General features: G+C 32.5%; 1 protein-coding gene across 2 annotated transcripts in view; it reads left to right on the forward strand.

Moving 5' to 3' along the window:
* LOC140437842 (protein turtle homolog A-like) overlaps positions 1-21,096 on the forward strand; it is an 813,173-nt gene extending 792,077 nt beyond the window's left edge. For both annotated transcript variants that reach the window (XM_072527613.1, XM_072527612.1), the window contains 2 exons: positions 18,765-19,064; positions 19,393-21,096. In XM_072527613.1, the coding sequence (XP_072383714.1) occupies positions 18,765-19,064; positions 19,393-19,412 (320 nt within the window). In that variant the 3' untranslated portion in view covers positions 19,413-21,096. The remainder of the gene's footprint in view (positions 1-18,764; positions 19,065-19,392) is intronic.
* Positions 21,097-21,471: the final 375 nt, after the last annotated feature.

Consider the following 21,471-nt stretch of genomic DNA (forward strand, 5'->3'; position numbering starts at 1 on the left):
GTCTATATCAATTGCACATGCTGCATAATACGCGTTTAAATTTATCCGCTGAACCACGATAATCTCTACTCAATTTATCTCTTATTAGAATCAGCCTGTTAGGATTCGAAATCAACCAAGTGAGGCACATGTAACTTGCCCACCCACTCGTACCGACAATGGCCTTGTACGCTCAAATTGATACCGGCTCTTTCTCCGCTAACAAATCTCCATAACTTACATCCATGATTACTAGGTAATGTGGAGTTAATGCTCGTAAAATGACCTAAGTTTCATCATTAATTTGATATGGGTAATATGGGATGCAAAGTAGCTATCCTCGTAAAATTTGTTCCGGATTTATTAGCCTAATTGATGGTGAAATATGTTACGTTTAGTTCGGTGTTTTAAAGTTTCGAACAAACTTCGAGTTTTATGTTGAAGTGGATGCTTCTACTTTCATTACCGACTGTTAAAAGACGACAAAATTAAAAAAGAATATAATTAGATATGAAAAATAAAACATTTTGAAAGAAAAAGTATTAAATCCAAAGAGTGGTCTAAAAAGAGAGTTTAAAACTAAAGATAGATTATGTAAAAATGAAGACGTGTTTGTTGATATCTGCCAAACTCGTGACGTCTGTTGTCAAAATTTCGACCAATATTAATTATTTTTGGTTGACAGCACTTTCAAGGCTAACTTCTTTGTATAGTCCTATTTTGCTCTCACCTATCAATTTTATTTTAATATTCTAATAAAATTATTCAAATTATGAAATTATATAATATTTTAATATTATTATTATATAAATACAGTAATTCTGTCAGATATTATTGAAGGTCTCCAAATTCTGCTTGATCGTATTCACGAGGTAGGAGAGGAAATGGGCATAAAAATAAACTCAAACAAAACCAAATTTTTAGTGTTTAGTCGTGACCCACATTCCGATGCAAAGTTTTAATTAAACGGAGTCCAAGTTGAGAAAGTCTACAAAATGACATATTTGGGAACTGTGATAACGGACCAACTAGATCCAGACATAGAAATGAAACGTAGAATAGCATTGACAAAAACTACGTTTATAAAAATGAAGTCATTTCTTTGCAATAATCATCTCAGTTTAGAACTAAGACAAAGAATGGTTAAGTGTTATGTTTGGTCCGTACTTTTGTATAATGCAGAAGTGTGGACGCTAAAAGTATCGATCATGAATAAAATTGAAGCATAATGTGGATTCGTAGAAGAATGCTAAAGCAAGGAAAACTAATGAAGAAGTACTAAGGAGCGTCAACAAAGATAGAGAACTGCTAAATACTGTTAAAGATCAAAAAATGTCTTATCTGGGACATATAGTAAGGGAAAGTCGATATAAAATATTACAACTGATCCTTAAAGGCAAAATAGAGGGCCCGTAGAGGTGTAGGAATGAAACGGGTTTCTTGGTTGAGGAACATTCGAGAATGGACTTGGATATCAAATGCGGGACAATTATTCCATATTGCAGAAGATCGAAAAACCTTCTCAATGGTGATCTCCAACGTAGGATAATTCTGATATAGCACGCGAAGAAGACGAATGAAATTATCTTGATTGATTACTTCTGCTACGTACAGCTGGTTCCTAAAAAACTGATACAACTCTTAAAGCGTATTTTATAGAAAATTGAGCAGTATATTTTGAAGGATAAATACTTATTATTTACAAACTATCACTGTCACTGCCAAATCTCAAAATTTGTCAGATAACTTATTCTGTTCAACCTCAAAAAATGGCTCCACATGCTAGCAAAGAACTGAAAGCAAGAATTGTAACGAAATTAGAAGATGGTTGGTTACTATCTGTCGTATCGAACAATTTTAACGTAAGCAGAACAACAGTTTTTAATATTAATAAAAGATAGAGAGAACAAGAAAATCTTGAAAGAAAGCAAGGTTCTGGAAGACCAAAAATATCTACCGTTCATGAAGATCTACCCCTCGATACCGATCGCTTTTGGAGAGATTAGAAGAGAATCGTTTTGAAGATGCGAAAACTGCGAAAATTATGTCACAGTTTCCGGGACGAAAGACAAAAATTTGGCACAGAATTAAAGCATCACGTCTTAAGTACCGAACTGCAGCAAAAAAACAAGCTCGTGCAGATGAAAAAATTTGTCATGATTGTAAACAGGACAAAATTGGGGTGTATAGACCAGATAATAATAGATTTAATCCTCTATGTTGATAGATATCGAGCAGCTGGTCATTTTAGCGCCAATGTATGGGAATGGATTTTATCTAGACGAATAGGAATGATATAGCGTATTGATGGCAGGTTTGTTGGGCAGACTAATCTGAATATTTTAGAAAACATCATGTTTCCCAGTGTAGAATAGTTGTATCCAGAAAAGAATTTTATCCACTCACAAGATAATTGTCCTGTTCACACTACAAACATAATAAATCAGTGGCTTCAGAATAAAAACATCAAAACCTTACCACGGTCCAGCTACATTCCAGATTTAAACCCAATCGAGAATGTGAATTTTATACTTCAAAATACTGAATAGCTGTGGTACGGTATACAACAGGTTTGGGAAGAGGTATCTGAAGAAGACAATTTCATAGTTCATTTTACGCAGATGGACCGAAGAGCTGTTATCAATGCTAATAGAGATATTACAAAATATTAATTTTTTTTTACATACCTAAATTTAGAAAGGGTCTTCCCCTTTCTTTAGAAAGAGTTTAGGAAGGGATTTAGAAAGGGTTAGCGAGGGTCTTTCAGACCCTCGCTTTCTTTTAAGAGTTTCTTGTTCCCTTCATTTTTTATTAATAGAAAAACTGTGGTTCTGCTAATGTTTATTGGAATTTTGTACTGGTTCACCATGTCTTTAGTGATTCCGGTTGTCAACTCGTATATTTTCTACAATGTAGCACATGTTTTAGTTTTTAGTTCTGGAGAATAAAGTTATTAAATAATTCACTGCGAACTCTTTATTACCATCACTGGGAACAACAAATTCTATTAGGTTATGGGCCCAGACAGACAAAAAATAAAGAAGCAAAAAGAAAGTATAAAATATAAAATGGCTAATGCAATAGTAAGTGTTCCTCAGCTGACAAATACTACAAATTTTAACAATTGGATATTCAGAGTAACTATACTACTGAAAGAAAGATAATTATTAGATGTATTGGAGAAAACAGAGCAAGACTACAGTGAAACAAAAGCGAAAGCAGAGTTTAAACTAAGAGATTCCAAAGGTAAAAGCATCATAGTACAATGTTTAATAGACAAACACTTGGATTTAGTTAAGGATGCAAAAACCAAAAAAGAAATGGTTAAAGCCCTAGAGAACATATTCGAGAGAAAAAATTTGTTTACAAAATTAACATTGAAATGTAAATAGTTAACATTTAAACTGAAAAAAAATGAAAAATTAGAAGATTACTTTCTGTTGTTCGACACCCTTATAAGAGATTTAGAAAATGCTGGTTTAAAACTAGAAGAAGAAGACAAAGTATGCCATTTATTACTATCATTAAATGAAGAGTATGAATCAGTCATTACAGCTATAAAAACTATGAATACAACTATTAAAATGGACTTTGTAAAATCCAGACTATTAGATGAAGAAATGAAACTTAAATCAAAACAAGGTAAACCAGCAAATGTTAATGTAATGTCATTCCAAGCCAATCAGCCAATAATTTGTTATAAATGTCACAAACCAGGACAAGATATCAGAGTGTCGCCAATTCAAAAGTGGGAATAGATGTCACAATCCAAGAGGCAACTTTAAAGGGCATTCAAGAAGTACATATGTACAAAGTGGTAAAAATTATAGTAGACGAAATCAAGGTAGTAAACAAATGAATTAGCCTTCATTGCATTAAGTGGTGTAACTACGTGTGACATAGCTAGGGGAGAGTGTTGTACCTTGGGTCAATTTTTAGTTTTTTTAAGGCATTTCCAATGCTTTTGGAAATGCCCTACCTGCAAGTTCGGCTATATCGTAAATCGTAATAGGTTGTCCAGGGTGCATAATCATCCACTCACTACAGGCGGTATTATAGTAAGTTTTCATCGGTCCAAAAACTGTTCGATCGAGCGGTTGCATTTTGTGGCTGGTGTGGGGATGAAACGTTATCGGTAGAATTCCATTCTTCTTACAGAAATTAATGACACTTACATTCACGTGGCTATCGTGATTATCCAAAAGTAATATAACTGGATTTTCAACTGTTGGTTTCACATGATTTTTAAAGTGTTGTAGGTATTCCAAAAACAATATTTCGTTTGACCAGCCGGACGAATTTGCACCTCCTATAGTTCCAACTGGACAACCTTTTAGCATGTGAGGCTTAAAATTAACCCTCGGAAATATCATCATTGGCGGAATATGATTTCCGATTGCATTTATTGAGGCTATCAAGGTTACATTTTGACCTCGCTCTCCACTTGTCATTTGACCTAATTGTTTTATTCCCTTAGGTCCTACAATTTTTGGTGGTACATGGACAGTCGTTAACCCTGTCTCGTCACAATTCCAAATTTTTTCTGGGGAAAAATCTCCACGAGACAAAGCTTCTTTGTAGTTCTTAAAAAAGGAAGATATATTTGTTTTATTGAAGGATGTTGATCTGGCCAAACTTGTAGGTTCTGGTTTACGAAGTGATAAATCTTCATGTCTTCTAAGAAACTGCCTCAGCCATTCCTTGCCAGCTATCTTTTTTTGGTCCCAAGAAGGCGGATAAGACTTGTTATTTGCAGTTGCATACTGGTATGCTAAAGTACGAACTTCCATTTTCATCAAACCATAGTGGAGGCGTGCAGCAGTGAGAAGATATATTTTTAACTTCCTCTTCTTTATTAAAAACTTGTTTTACATTATTGGCAGCAACATAAGAAAATTCTGAAGCCCCCGACTGCCTGAAGGATTTTACGTGCCTGATCAGCGTGGTTTTTGATATGTTATAGTACTTTGCTGCTTCCCTAATTGATAATTCACCACTTATGCATTTATTTGCGGCTGCAGTTAAATCCTGGGCATTTAAATGTGGTCTTTTAATACCCACTTTACTTCTCGGCATTTTAAAATGACTATCTGAAACAATAATAAAAGGTTTTTTTGGTAACAGACACACCAATTAATTTAAATAAAAGTCAAAATAATGTTAATTCGCAATAAGATTGTACCTTGGTCCGGTCCAAGGTACACGACCTACCGGTGACCCAAGGTACACAACGTAACAATTTCAGCTGTTTTTTGTTTTCTAATATTAGGTTATGCGTTTAGACAAAAAATACATTCATGATTATCAAGAGTAAATATATATTGTCCATTACAGATAATAATAAAATATATATATATTTACATTTGAAGCGGATTTTAACAGATAATAAATAGGTAAATAATTTACTTACGATCAAACAAAACACAAAACGCTCTGCAAGTCACCACGCTGCAATTTTTTGATAAAGTGTATTTAGATGCCATCTACCGCTGATATTATTAAACCACTAATTCAACCAAATCGAAGAGAAATCTGCAGTGGGTAAGAAAAAAAGTCAACTGACCCGAGGTACAACCCGGTCCGAGGTACAACACTCTCCCCTACTCTCAATGTACAGATCTAATGTTAAAATGTTTTGCTGCCTCTGATAGTGCCCAGTTATCTTTTAATTTAGTTACAATTCTTGCTTTACTATATTGTTGAATTAAGTCGTCAGTTTTATTTCTTAATAATAATAAAAATAATAACCAAAACCCTATTTTATGCAAAAACTATCATTTATATACTCTTTGTAAAATGCAGGAATTCGAAATAATATCAAAATTTAGATCTTAATAATTATTACAATTTATGAATTAACATATTATGTAATCAAATGTTTGTTGTTTGTTTGTTAATTTTATTATTTTTCTATCATAATAAATATAATGTCAGACCAATCAACTACACTGCTCAAAATGATCAAATCTTACTAAAAGTCGTATCAGTTTCTTTAGGAACCAGCTGTAGTACTTAACAGAAAAGAGAACTGCAGCTAGGCTACAGAATCAAAGTGAAATGACTTCAATTGGTAAATAAGAAGATGTTTGCCAGATGTGTTTGCCGACAAATGACGGCACTCAGCGCGCCAATTCTGCCCTATTCAACGGCGCGAGAACTGGCAAGGTTGGAGCGAGATGTTGCACCACGCTTCACTTGCCGTTGGATCTCGGCTTAATAAGTTTACCATCGAAATCTATGTGCTCACTTTTTAGTATTTGTTAATTGCTTGTTTTCTTGTGTATGTTAAAACTGTCAAATTTTGTATTAAAATCTTTAATTGTCGAGCATTGTTTTGTTTAACTCATTGTCTTGCCTTAGATAACGACTATTTTATTATTATTTGTCTATTTCTACTTCTGCAGTTTTTTTTGTCAGCATCTTATATGTTAGTCCTTCTGCATTTCTACTGCATTCAAACTATTCTCTCAAGTTCTTTAGCTACGATATTCTTCGTCTTAATCCTATCTTCGGCCTAACAACATGGCCTAAGTACTCAGGTTTTCTTCTTTTGACAGTCACACATGACTATGTTAGTTAGTCCACATTTACAATATTATTACATCTTTCGGTAAATTATTCATATCAAAGTTAACTTATTCTTTTAGTTTTTGTTGTACTTTCCCCTATTTTAACTTAGAAACATCCAACGATTGTCGTAGTGTTTGTCACAAGCTTTCTAAATGTCGATAATCCATGTGCAAATGTCTATATTTGCGTCTCGACACCACAATTGCATAAAAATACCATAACTCGTGCAGGAAATTCAAAACTAGTTTATCTTCTTAGCGAATTACCTAATGACAACTGGCACTTGCAATGAAGCAAATCTCTGGGGTATTTTCAGGGAAATCTCGGTTGAAATTCTAACGGATAATTACGAGTGGCAATTCAGCTTCTCTATTTCTGCTTGCTGTAAAACTTTTCGTCTTGCAATTACATAAAATTTGGTTGTAAAGCATCCCGGAATAGAACAAAATATTACCGCAACTTTTATTGTAGGGATAAAGTTAATACGGTAAGCTGCAGTTGAATTAGTGTGAAAATATATGTTTGAGTATTAAGATAGAACATTGTTTTTATCGAATAATAAAAAAGACGGAATGCCTAATAATGTAAGCTAAAGACAAATATGATAGAAAACATTAAAATTTTTTACAGAAATAACAAAATTAAAATAACATCTAATAAAAGCGGTAATAAGATAGAAATAGGACCAAAATTTGTATACAGGGTGAACTACAAAACAAAATGACGATTTTCTCAATGTTTTTAATTGGATCACCCACCCTTCATTTTATTTTTTAGAAAAAATATTGTATTTATGATATACTTTAATTTTTTAATAGTATTTCCTATACCTAAACTCATTACTTTCCGAGATATTTTTAGTTTTCTTTAAATTTCCGAAATACATTAAATTCATGTAAGTAGAAATAAGTATTGAGTATTGAGTAATAATATAACTAAATTATTTTTATTCAATAAGTAAGTAACAAAAATATATACCTTAACAATATGCAATGAATTTATCAATAAATGTGATAATATAGAAATATCATATTTCCTTAATGAAATACAAGATTCCCAAAATTCCTACAAGATAATATGTTTTGTATAATAATATAACAAGATTATTTTTATTCAATAAATAACTCAAACAAAACAGAAAGCAAAACAATATACAATTTTATTGATGTAACAATTTGTAGATTGTTACATCAACAGTATTTTAAGGGAGGAATTTGTAATAAAACATTCCTAACTGCCGATTGTGACGTGCAGTTATTAATAGGTAAAAGCCATTTGTGTCAGTTACAGAGGTAAAATAGTTGACTTTGAAAAAATGATATTATTATTAAACCGTAAACGGTAAGCTTTGAAAATGACAGTTTTCATATTATTACATTTTTAATCGGTCTGTATGACTTGTCTTTATTGTTAAAAATGAATTTTTATGTAGACGAGTTAACAGATTGATCTGGTTGTTAGAAGAAAGTTCAAGAAATTGCTTACTTGCATTTAGAATATATCACGAGCGATATCCTGAACGGAGAAAGCCAAACGCGAGAGCTTTTGAAAAATTAATGGATCGTTTTGTTTAAACTGGGTCAGTTTTATATAAAAAAATTAGAGAACCAAAACTGTTCTAAGTGAAAAAAAGAAATATGATGTACTGATAGTTACTAGTGAAGATCCCCACATCAGCACTCGTGAAATTTTACGTCAACATGACATTAGTCAAACTTCCACGCCAAAAATATTTCGTAAACATAAACTGCATCCTTACCGCATGCAGTTATATTAAGAATTGACAGTCGATGATCATCAACCCAGGTTAGCTTTTTGTCAATGGTCTCAGCAGCAATTACAAAGAAACCGATTTTTTTTTCGATTATGTGCTTTTTGGAGATGAGGCTACATTTCACAAAATGGAGCGATGAATCGATATAATTTTCATTACTATGCATCAACAATCCCTATTTTGTTAACACTCATAGTCAAACTAGGTGGTCTATAAATGTTTGGGGTGGTATTGTTGGCGATTATGTGATTAGCCCACATTTTTTTGACGGTCGTGTGAATGGTGCCATATTTCTGGATTTTCTAAATAATCCGCTTAATATTCGACAACGAATGTGGTTTTTGCACGACGGTACTCCAATTTACCATACTGCTTCTATTTACAATCATCGAAATAATAACTTTAGGAGGACCAACTGTTTGGTATGTAATTTTTGTTAAAAAATGTAATTTTCGTTAATAAAAATATAATTTTTCACATAATAACACATTCAGCAGTTCTGCAGCTTTGAAAGCTTCATTTATACTTGTATTGGTACAATTTTCTTTCAGACAGTCGTCCTTATTATTGTCGCTTTGTTGGCTGTCAGAGATATTTTGTAGAATATTTTCGTCAGTAGGCTCCCTACACGTTGCGAGATCATCGTCAACATAAGAATATTTTTTAAGTTTTTTCCATTCTTATAGGATCTATATTATTCTCTATATAATCGTTTCTTCAGAGCTTACTCTCAGTCAGACAGTGACACATTATCATCATCATCATTATTGTTTTCGGTAGCTACTGGGATACTGGGACTGTCTCGAATAAATCCAGCGTTTTTATAATCGACGTAAGCTTGACCCAAGCTTGATTTTAGATCTCCAATGAGGGTTTTTGGAGCGGAACACATGGGCGAGTGAAAAGTAAGCCTTGTTTCCCTTTACTGTTTTTCTTTATTTAAACATATCTTATTTATAACTTGTACACTTATATAAAACACCAAAATATTGTCCATATAAGGTTCAAAGTAGGTATACCTACAAAGCCACTATTACCTATAAACAACAAATCTACAGCAACCTTACTAAAGAGGCCAAAAGCTGAAAAATTAATAAAACTCCCATTACAAACAGATATATTACAATGACGACCACTCTAATTGTGACGTCAAGCGTAGGGGATCTGCTGATAGTGGTCTGCGCAATATTATACCTGTTATTCTTTGTACCATGATCCAAACCTTTAAAATAGCATTGCCTACATTTTTTTTAAATAACTTTTTTTATTTTGTATAATAATGGAATTATGGATCAATGTCGCACTAAAAGCTATACTGGATATTATCAGCACAATTTTAATATATTAATTATATAATTCGAGTTAGAGTTTATTGTTAATATAATGTAATTTGGTATTTCTTCTTATCTTATATCACATTGGAGTCGTATTATAATTTCAGTCTCTCCTTTTTTTACTTCCATATTATTATTAATAACTTGAAATGAGTAGTGAAAGAATAAGTACCATCCGTAGAGTGCTTCCATCTATTTTCCAATTTTTTAAAATCATTACTCGGGTGTTTATTTAAGTGATGTAGACGATCTCAACTCTTTTTTTTTCGCGTCCTGATTTATTTCTACACGGATGCGCTTCAGATATCCCTATTTATTTGAAACGGTTTTAATTACAGAAAAAAATCATTTTTCACTTTCTGTTCCCGCTGATCTCTCTCGAAAAGGTAATTTAAAACATTCGAGTGAAAAACTCATTTAGATCGTTGCATTAATAAATTCGTAGGCCTCTAATCGATTTTTTAGCCGAAATATCGGGGGTGTTTGGCAAATAAATTCTAGAAAAGTAAAACAAAGAACGAATAATGGTTTGTGTTTGCCATTTTTAAGAACTAGTATTCTTAAAACTGTAATGGTTTGAGATCTTTAAAAAAATTACGATATTTCAATATTCTATAAAATTATTTACCTTTTAATTATCTTTATTTATTTATTTTTTATTTATTTACCAAAATCTTAGTTTATCTTTGATGTCTGCAATAAATTTACCATTATCTTTGAGTATCCCATAGTGTGGTCTCTTTTTGGTATTTGTTAGTTCTTTAATTGTTTATGCATATTAAAGGTGTCGTATTTTCCATCATACTCTTCTATTTCTATGCATTAATCTGTTAACCACTTTTCCTTGGCCTCTTATATCTCTACCTTAACCCAGATACTCCTACTGTCCGTTAAAACATACGCTTTACAAATTCCTGTATTATTCAACTTTTACTATTATTTACTAGATGTCACAACGTAGCCTGCTTTTTAACTATGCATCAGTAGTGGTTTGCATTTATCTGCAGTCGACATTTAGCTAAGTAGGGTGTCGAAAATTTGCAATAAATATTAGCGCACGTGGTATATACAAAATGGATAAAAGGAAGTATATATTTTGAGGATACCATGGCATTATTTTTTCAGAAAGATTTAACATTTACTTTCGTTTTGGATTATATTTTACTATGGTTATTACTGTTATCAATATTTATTCTTTTTTCTGGGAAAAATAATGCTCAAAAACGACTGTATGTTATAACATACGGTAGGATAACATGCTACTCAGTCATAACATTTTGTAACTTTTTTGTTATTGGACGAAACCATTGACTCTCAATGAGTTATTAGATGAGATTGAACACCTAGATGATCCATCTTCATTACCTGATGGTATTATTGTCTTCCCTTCATCCGAAAAATATGATACCGACGAAGATTCCGGGGATGAAAACCACATTGACATAAATAACCTTCCAGGTAGTCAATTAGAAGTACAAGCTGAAGTTGTTTTTGATAGTGCACCGTTGGAGGATGAAGGGCAGAATGAAATTATTATTTCGGGTCCAGAAGATACTACAATTGAAGATTCTGATAGTGAAGATAACCTCCCGTTGTCTGTGTGTGTCTCGCTTTGGTGTAAGTGCTCCACAACCTAAACCGAAGAAAAAAAAAGAGAGTATTCCTGGAAAAAACAAAATATTGATCCCAATTTTTCCGACTGGAAGCCAGTAAGTGCACCAAAAAGTATTCTCACGCCTTTACAGTTATTTTTCCTTTTCATTGATGATGAAGTTGTGGACCTAATTACACATTTTAGTAATCTATATGCATCTCAACACAATCGCTCTGGAGATATCAATCAAAATGAAATTAGGTGTTTTGTTGGGATATTACTTCTAAATGGATATTTCTCATTTACTCGAAGGTCTATGTACTGGGAAAACAACGATGACGCAGGGTGTAAGTTGGTGTATTCGGCTATATCGCGAGATAGATTAAATTTTATTATGCAAAATATACATGTTTCTGATAATATCGAATTACAAAAAGGCGATAAATTTGCTAAAATGCGTCCGCTATTTGACATAATCAATAAACTATGGATCCGAACCACAAAACAGAGATATGTCTAGTGGTTTGAACCTTATCAAGGTGCCACAACTCCACTTTCTGATACATACAAGGAATTAGCATTAGGTGCCAGTGTCGTATTGTCATTTGCCGATAAATTGCCATCTGATAATCCAGGTGCGCCGTTTCACTTTTGATAATTTTTTTACCTCTACTACTTTTTACCTCAAAAAGTCAACTTACACATTTTGAGTCAAGGTACGATAGATTAGACCATATCGTCATTTATCAAGAAAAACAAACAAGGTGTGGTGTATGTCATAAGCAGGCAGCGTTCAAATGTAACAAGTGTGATGTTGCACTTCACCCTATATCATGTTTTTTTAGTTACCATAATAAAGAATAACTTTAATTTTTATACTTAGTTTCATTTATTGTATAATGAAATCATTGATCCTTAAGTAGCTTGAATTCCTACTGTTGGTTATAACATACACCTGATAACTCAAAAACGGCCAACCTAAATAAAAAATTTTATTTGTAAAACTCGTATATAATTGAAGTAGAAAGCCATTCATAGCAGAATTTAATAAAAATTTTGAGATAAAAAGTTTTAGGAGTATCTGGGTTTTCTACTTTGTAGTTCTTGATACTTTGTCTCATTTCTCTCTTTGGCCGGAGAATTTTTTAAGTTATCCACTTCTGTTTTTTATTTGTCTTTTCAGGCTTTAAATTTTCTTCTGCAGCCTTTAGTAATGCCTTCTGAATATATCTCCTCTTTTCGTTGACATCTTCTGATGTTCAGATTTCTTCTACTACTTCTGTTAGATTTGAGTTGACTTTTTGGATCACTTTTTAATGTATTTCTCTTTTTCTTAATTTTGTATAATCAAACGTTGGTTTATTTTTAGGAATTACAATATTTTTGAGTTTCACGAGCATTTTAGCTATCAGCGGTTTATGGTCTGAGTTGACATCTGCCCCGGGGTAAGCTTTTACTGTTTTAATTGAGTTTTTGTATCTATTTTTGACTAATATATAGTCTATTTGATTTCTGACTATGCGGTCTTTGTTGTCTGCAGGAGATCTCCAAGTATATAATCTTCTGTCGGGTAGTTGGAACCTTGTGTTCATTATTGCAAAATGTTTATTTTGACAAAAATTCACAAGTCTATCCTCTCTTTCGTTTCTGTCACCTAGTCCAAATTCCCCAACATATTCGTCAACTTTTCCTCTCCCGACTTTAGCATTAAAGTCCCCCATTACTATTGGAATGTCTTCTTTTTTAATAGATCTTAAAATTGTGTCTAACTCAATGTCAAAATGTTCTATCACCTCTTTATCCTTATCCGCTGTTGGTGCGTATACTTGAATTAAGTTAACTTGTTGTATGTTTGTCTTCAGCTAAACCATTATCACTTTCACTGAGTAAGTAGTAAAGTTTATAACTGATTTATTAGTTTCTATGTCTAACAAGATTGCGACCCCATAGCGATGAGCCGGATCGTTGTTTCCAGCATAATACATCATGTCGTTTTTGGTTATAAGTTTGTCGGGATCTGGCCATTATACGTCACTTATGCCCAGTATATTTGTTTTTATTCTGGTCATTTCTTGTATTAAATTGTCTAATTTTCCTGGCTGGTACAAGCTTCTTACTTTCCATGTTGCAAGTTTTATTGGTCTACATTTGTGTATTCTTAGACGTGGAATTTTATTATCTAAACAAGGATTTTGCTTGCTATCGACCTGAAAGACCTTATCTTTTACATGATCTTTTCCTTCCTTGCCGGATCTTGGTTTCCGGATTCCATGATCAGTAACGGTTTGCCTTTTTTGCGTATTTGCCATGTTGAATGACTAGGGATGTTCTGTTAAACCTTTAATGCAGTGGTTTCCCCTTGCCTTCTGCATTCTTCTGTCGTTGACCAATTTATTGGTTCCTCCGCCTTTGGAGTCGATTTCTCAGCTCCAGGACAAAAGATTGTCCTACTACCTACCAAATCATCCATCCGAAGCCGTTGGTCGGTAAGCAGGAGATTGCTTATACTCGCAGCTATAAGATATGGCTTATTTTAGTTTAATTTATAATTTTTGTAATGTAATAATAAAGTTTGGGACTTGCTTTATCAATTTGAACTTGTAAGCAAGCAAAACGATTGGTTTATACCAAAACAATTACGAAAAAGATACCTACCCCGAGGGTTTAATATTACACTTAGGTCTAGATAGGTTAAATGCCTTATAGAAACCTTTCTTCTCTATGGTCTCCCACGAGTGAAAGTTTTTATTCAATTAATTACTGCGTATATAGTTATGTGCATAATTACATTAACAGGAAAATACTAGTGCATCCATCTATTCTTTCATTTTTCATCCCCATAAATGAGACTTGATTTCAAAACCCAGCAATAACATAAACTTTTTTAAAATTCTAGCTATTGATCAAAGAAAAGACGCTTCTATTATAAGTCGCAGACAAAGCACAAGGTTCGGAGGAAAATGCATAAAAAAAGGAATAAGAAACGCAGGAAAGAAAGTATCCGGAGAAAATGGAAAAGTTTGTAAAGAACGCTAAAACTCACAGAAACTGTATTAAGGAACAAAGTTCACGTGAATATATGATGACGTATTTTTTTAGTATTAGTACACATTAAAATATTAAAAAGTAACTAGTGAACAGTAATGTGAACGAGAATATCATTTTTACTCGTCTAACAACAGCATAATCTGCTACTTGTTTAGAACCCCTCGTATTAATTGCTTTTAAACCAAGCGAACTAACATTTACACAATCTGCAAACTGACGTAATGGCCAATAAAAGCTGAAAAACTTTTTAAATTGTTTCTCACCCTTCTGCGTATTTTAAAAATTATGGTCTAACCTTACAAAGTCTGTCGATGTTTAAGATCTTGAATTTTACAGTTTGGTACTCTTAAAAACTTAAAGCAGTGGTGGGGGCGTAACCATTATTACTCAGGAGGTGTCTTATATAGATAACAAAGTAACATGATGACGAAATAGGTCACATTTTATAGAAGGATTAAAAAAATTAAAAATATGTCCAAGATATATTTTGCCAAATAATGACATCATTAATTGATCTAAATCATTTTAAAAATTATACAGATTAGAACAAAATTTGACAAATTCAAAAAGTCTTAGACGTACGTCAATTTCGGGATAAACTAGTAAAAACAAATATTTATGAATGTATTTTGTTTAACAAAATTAATCTTTTATTTTTTTAAATATTCCCTTTTAGCACGTTAACTAAAACTGCATTGGGTAGTCGTGAGGTCAAATACCAGCACAAATAAGTATGTAATTGTTATTTAAAAAAAGTCTCTTCTTCGTCTTCTCGGTAATTACCTGAGATACCACATTCGAATATTATTAACGATTGTTTGTAAATAAAATGAAGCTGACTTTTCTTGGGGCAGATAAGCAAAAAAACAAACAAATAAATAAACACACAAAACAAATTAACGACAAAAAGAGTAGCAATTTGAAATTGGATAAATTCTTTAACTTAAAAATTCTCAAATACTATAAATTTTGTATGCATTGGTTATTTATTAAAAAAATCAAGTCACACTATACCAGAAGACTTAAAATACATCTGAACATTAAGTATATCTATTTGGATTTTCATTTATTGTATGTTCATATTTAAATTTTTCTTGTTTTTCTTGTACAATATGTACTGAAAACATTTTGCCTTTACCTATATCAATCCCACACTATTGTCCGTGATTACCTGGTCTCGTATTTAATAGCTTAACTATTTAATCGAATGAAAACTCGTAAGTAAAACTGACATAGTAACTCCACCAAAATGTAGACTCTCAAAGTCGCTCTCGCCAAAATTTAGACTGTCAAATTTTAAAATTGTTTAATTTGTTAAAGAACCATTTATTCTCGGTTTAGTATAAAATAAAACCAAAGAATATAGGATGCGGGATGGCTTTTTCGGTTATGCAGGTGGGGTCCATGGGGCGCTTGGGCATAGTTTTGCATATTATTTGTATCATCTATATTTAAGTTGCCTCCCTCTCACCGGCCCACCATAGTCCTTAACACTTCAGTAGTCCTTTTTTATTACTCTTTAGCACAGTTCATTCACAGGGCCCCTTAGCTAAACGATATTTTATAGAATTGCAGAAGTTCATTATGACCTCCGATAGAAGCCTCATCAACTTCTTGATCCAATTTGTTAACAATCAGATCTGCTTGAGCCCGATCTAGTTGAGTATCAGAATGGTGTCTGTGTGCTATTACGATTCTGGATACTTTCGTCACGTTGCTATACGACCTAGTCTGCTCGTTAGAGCCCCTTGGTTTATTAGCAACTCTTAGCGAGGGGAGCGGTGGTATTATCTTAAAGTGTCTTTTTATCCTCGGGTGTTGCCGATTTCGTTTTCTTGGGGTTTGCTATGGTCTTTGTCCCAGCAGCTATTTTTACCTTTTTGCTCATCTTTCTTTGTTGAGCGTTAGAGAGGTGTTTTTTGAGACTTACTTAATTATTTTTTAAATTTAAAAGTCCAAAATTATACTTTATAATTTCGAATTTTTAAATTGTACCAAAATATATCTTTGGTGTATGTACAAAAAAGGAATTCTAGCATACTAACGAGATCAGGAATTGGGTTTTAATCAACCCACCTTGAAATTTTTTTAGACTCTCTCTAAATGAGAGTGATTGACTTTTAATTAGTTTCATTTATATTTTATAAGATAAGAGTTTTAATTACATTATTTGTAGTTTCTACACATTTAAATTTAAAGTTTGAATCACAATTTTTTTTTTCCAAAAAGCTTCAGTTATTAAAAGTGATTAAAAATGTGGTCCATAAGTAGAATTTGATCTCTAATTTTATAAAATGTGAAAATTTAATGCTAAGCATTCTATGCAAACGACCACGCGGCATATACATAAGAAAATATCTAAAATTTCATTTGTTGTTCCACCCTTTCATATTTTAGAAGCAGTAATAGCGCTCACATGAGCGCTATTGGTGCGGTAAGGAACTAAAATCTTGTTCAACTTGTGCAACTTAAACCGATACTGAAAAATAACAGTGAAATGTCCTTCTATATGCGTCTATGTATATATATATTATTTGGTAAGACTGACGTAGCACCTTTGCCAAAATTTAGATAGCCGAGAACGCTTTCGCAAAAATTTAGACTGTCAAATTTTAAAATTATTTAATGTGTGATCGTTCATTGTAGTTATTTATGTGTAAATTACGTTACCTAATAAAATGTTTTAGTTTTTAGTTTTTTTTCTTTAAAACAATTTACTACTCGTATTTATTTTAAAACAAACCATTCATAAACCATTTCTTGTTGTCGAATACTTTCACTTGTTATGTATTTTTTTATCTTCTAGCGCTGAGATGAGACTGAGCTATCTCTTAATGTTTTTTGGTGATTGTCTTAATATTTTGCGTTGAAAATTTTTATATTAGAGATCTTTGTTATCTTTTCAGGTTTCAGTAATCCTTTTTCATCTAGCTTAACTGTATTTGTCCCTTTAGTATTAACAATCGTCCCTTTTTGTGTCCTCTAGATTTTTTTAGAATTTACAATCCAATTCGCTATTATTGTATGTAGTAGGATAATTTTTTGAAGAAAAATAAAACAAAAGTACATAAAAAATATTTATTTATAAAACAATGTAGTCCTTACCAATTATTGCCCAAAATAAAGTGATATTTAAATTTTTGGTGTTTTTAAAACACCACAAAATAAAAAATTGAATTAAATTGTCGGCGAATACACTAAATGTCGGCAAACATTTTTTGACGACGATAGACCTTGTCCTTCACCATCCGCAGATGATGGAATAAATGAAAAATATCCAAAAATAACCAAAGAAGAAATTATTCAGATAGTAAAATATATTGGCACCAAACGGCAACAATTGAAGTAGAGCACACAACATACGAATCCGACGAGAAGTGAGACAAGGTTGCGTCATATCGCCGCTATTATTGTGTTTTTTTAAAGCAACAAGAGTTAATTTTAACCAATCCATTTTAATTTAAGAGTCGTATAATAAATTAAAAATATGCGTAAGTTGTGAGTATGGATCAGTTTTAAAATTTATGTAAACATCATTATAATATGGACTTTTTCGCCTTTTAATTGATTTACCATATTTCTAACTCTAAAAATGATGTTGATCAACTGCTTAATATTGTCTAGCAACATATGTCTAGCTTCATATTCAAGGATTCAAGGATTTTTACACCACTCATTTTTTCCGTGTTTTTCATATCGTTTATAAGTTGGTCATTAAAAATGTTTTGCGCGTAATTCTATTAAGTTATTTTCAATTTTCCTATATATAATATCGCTCATATATGTCTGTCTCATAAGGATGGTGAAGCTGTTGTTCTGTAGGCTTTTTATGAAAAGTAACTTAACTGTGCTGTTAGTAAAGTTTTTCTACTCTATCATATTGTTCTTGAATCCCTTTCTCTTTAGCTTATCTTATAATGTCTGTATTGTACGATTCAGCGTTCTATATTTATTTTTTTAATTTTTAATAAGTCATGGTTTTTAACATGGTTTTATCTTTTCCCGATTTTCTTGTATAGGAAAAATTTTAGTGGGTGTTTAAAATTGAAAAATTTCTCTTGACCGTATTCCAGATATCATTTGATCCATTTTGTTGACTGGGATTGCTTTCCTGGCAAAGTTTTCTTTTTTTGATAATAATTTGCAACGAAAACAAAAATTTGCAATCAGGAGATTATGATCTCAGCATATATGTGTTCCTGAATATGCTGTAACAAGTGTTATACTTTTTTTATATGTTATATTTACATAATAATCTATTAAAAAATTATTAATTACGAACACAGAAACAGTTTTTTGTACCTAATGGTACCCATACTTTATACGGTCACTTAAGGATGGTATATTACCCAAAGTAATACTAAAAGTATGTTTATATTATTGGTATCAAGAAATGAGTGTTTACTACATGAAGTAATAAGAACCTGGATGGGAAGTATTATTATTTTTTATCTTATATTTCCAGTTCCGAAGATCGAAATAGAAGGTGAATCGGACATCTACGTGAAACGTGGCAGTACAGTCCAGCTCAAGTGTGTGATCACACAGTCCCTAGAAGAACCCGCCTACATTTTCTGGTATCACGACGGAGAGCGGGTGCTCAAGTACGACCAAAGTGCCATCGACATCCGTATGTCACGGAAGGGCACTGACACTACTATCAGCACCATGACGATATTCCGCACGAGACCAGAGGACGCCGGCAACTACACCTGCAGTCCGTCCAATTTGGACTCTGCCAGTGCGTATTTGCACGTCATTAATGGTAAGTTGGGTATATAACCAGGAGAAGGTAACTTGATTTTTGTATTTTGCGACACTGTACAAAAGTAAGGAAGATCAACGGAAGATGTATTTTTGAAATGTATAACACATTGTCAGGAGAAGTTTCTGACCACTAAACTATTATGGATTTTTAGTTAAGCTAACAAAGAAGTACTATACATACTTCAAAATACATTTTTTTTTGTTGGTTTCTTCAATTTTATTTAATATTTCTATAAATATAATATATGTTATGTATATTTGAAAATGTACGTGGTTAAATTGGTTTTTTCTTATTATTATTCCTATACAATTAACTTGATTTTCAGGAAGTAATATATCAGTATAAGGAAATCTTTAGAAGAATGTTCCACGTAAGTATTTGCTTTTTCATTTATAACTTTATTTGTTAAACACTATATCTGATTGATTCGTGTAAAACTCTTAGGATAATGCCAAGGATAATGGCTATAAGTGCCCCTTGATTCAGACGATGTCGTAATTTAAGTAAACTTACAAAGAAGTGTTTATCGGGATCAAATGATATTTGACCCCCTTTGACTTGGTGATCTTTATGTTCAAGACATGAAATTTAAATGTTATTAATTCAAATGATGAAGAATCTCAGTAAGTAGTTTTTTTCTCGGTGATATACTAAAAATTTATCTTTATCTGATTTTGATAGAGTTATAATCCTTATAAATTGTGTGTGGTAACTTAGTTTGCAGGATAGTATGTGCTCCTCTTGCTAGTTGTATACTAGTTGTCAGGATTTATTGTATTTATCATTAAAATGTTAGCTTCATAGAACCAACTCTTGTTTACTGACCACAAATAGCTTTGTCTTTGATGCATTTATACCAATTCCGCTCTTGGAGGATTCTCTAGTGACTCGGTCTTCAATCTGAACTCCACGTTGCCCTTCCAAGGCTCTGTTATATATTATTTTCCAGTACAAGTTCAACAAAATTGGAGAAAACACACATCTCGTCTAATTCACGACTGACAGTTCTGTACTCTGTAATTAAATCTATTGACTTGTAAGATTGCCTGGTATTGGATGGGCATAATTATAATAATAAATATAATCTTGATATTTTTTCCAGTTCGTATATTTTCTCGATTTATGTATAGCAGCATATAATATTTGTTTAACTTCCTAACTCTTTTACATTATTACTAGTAAAAAAAAAACTTTTGCTGCTACTACATTCGAGAAATCTTGTTAATATATTAACAAGATTAAGCTAAAATATCAGCTGTTTTATTACTGAAGATTTTTATTTATCCTAGGACATACTCTAATACAACCTCTGGTATAGCTTCAGTGATACAGATACGTGAATATTGAACCACTTTATTATACACAAATTGGTCATGATCATGATAAAGTTATGGTTGTACTATATAGTCCGAAGAAAACATTGTAATTTACTCTTAGATCACAGCCATCTATAGGCAAGTTTCTATTAAACTTTTTAATTCCGCGTTAATTTAGAACACAGCTGGCATTCCTTTGATAACCTCAAGACTACAATAGCTAAGCAGGAGTCTTGAGAACCCTAGTGGACATCTACTATTCAAATGCCCTAAAAACAAAATATCATTTCTACCCTCATGACTGATGTTTCTACTATTACCGCCTAGATGAATACTCCGATATCCTCGACAATATGCCTTATGAGTACCGCATGTTGACACTTTCTTTTTTCACTCCATGTTTCTTCAGGAATTTCTCTGCTCTACCTAGAAATTGTGCCAAAAATGTTTCATGTCCTCCGAATTTGGGGAAATCTAGAGTTCCAAATGATTGTTTCAGCTTTAACTCTCGCCTCACATGTGAATAACAATGTCGTTAGCGTTTGGAGTAACGCTGTCATCGCAGTTTCTCTTGGTGGATATTGGTTGTGGGTAGTAGGTTCTTCTTTTGGTCGGGCGCCATGTCGTCGATAGAGGTTAGGCGAGGAGTCATCGGCCCGACTAACAGTCTGGGACTTGCTTCGATTCTGGGTAGTTTTACCTTTGTTTTAAGAAAGGCGAAAGGCAGAATATAGGTGGATGTATGACTCCAAACCTAGAAATCTTCGTTTACTAGGTTGAGCTTGAACTGACCTCTAAATAAAAAAATACTTTTATTTAACCCTGAGATTTCTTTGTTCTCGGGTATTATCGATAGGCATTTTTGGTCTTTCCAAATCAGATGAGTAATCCGAAGATTTTGGCAGTTTGAGCGATGTTGTCTGTTCGGCAAAAATGATCGGTTTCATGATTTTTGCCTCGTATGGTCTGCAGAGTCCTTCAGCAGTCTTGGATGAAGAATCCTATGCAATCAATCCATTCAGAGATGGATTTATACATTATTTATAAATATATACTATTGAGAAAGACTATCTATTCTTATATTTGAC

Source organism: Diabrotica undecimpunctata, chromosome 3, assembly GCF_040954645.1.
Source record: "Diabrotica undecimpunctata isolate CICGRU chromosome 3, icDiaUnde3, whole genome shotgun sequence".
In the NCBI taxonomy this organism is placed as follows: Eukaryota; Metazoa; Arthropoda; class Insecta; order Coleoptera; family Chrysomelidae; genus Diabrotica; species Diabrotica undecimpunctata.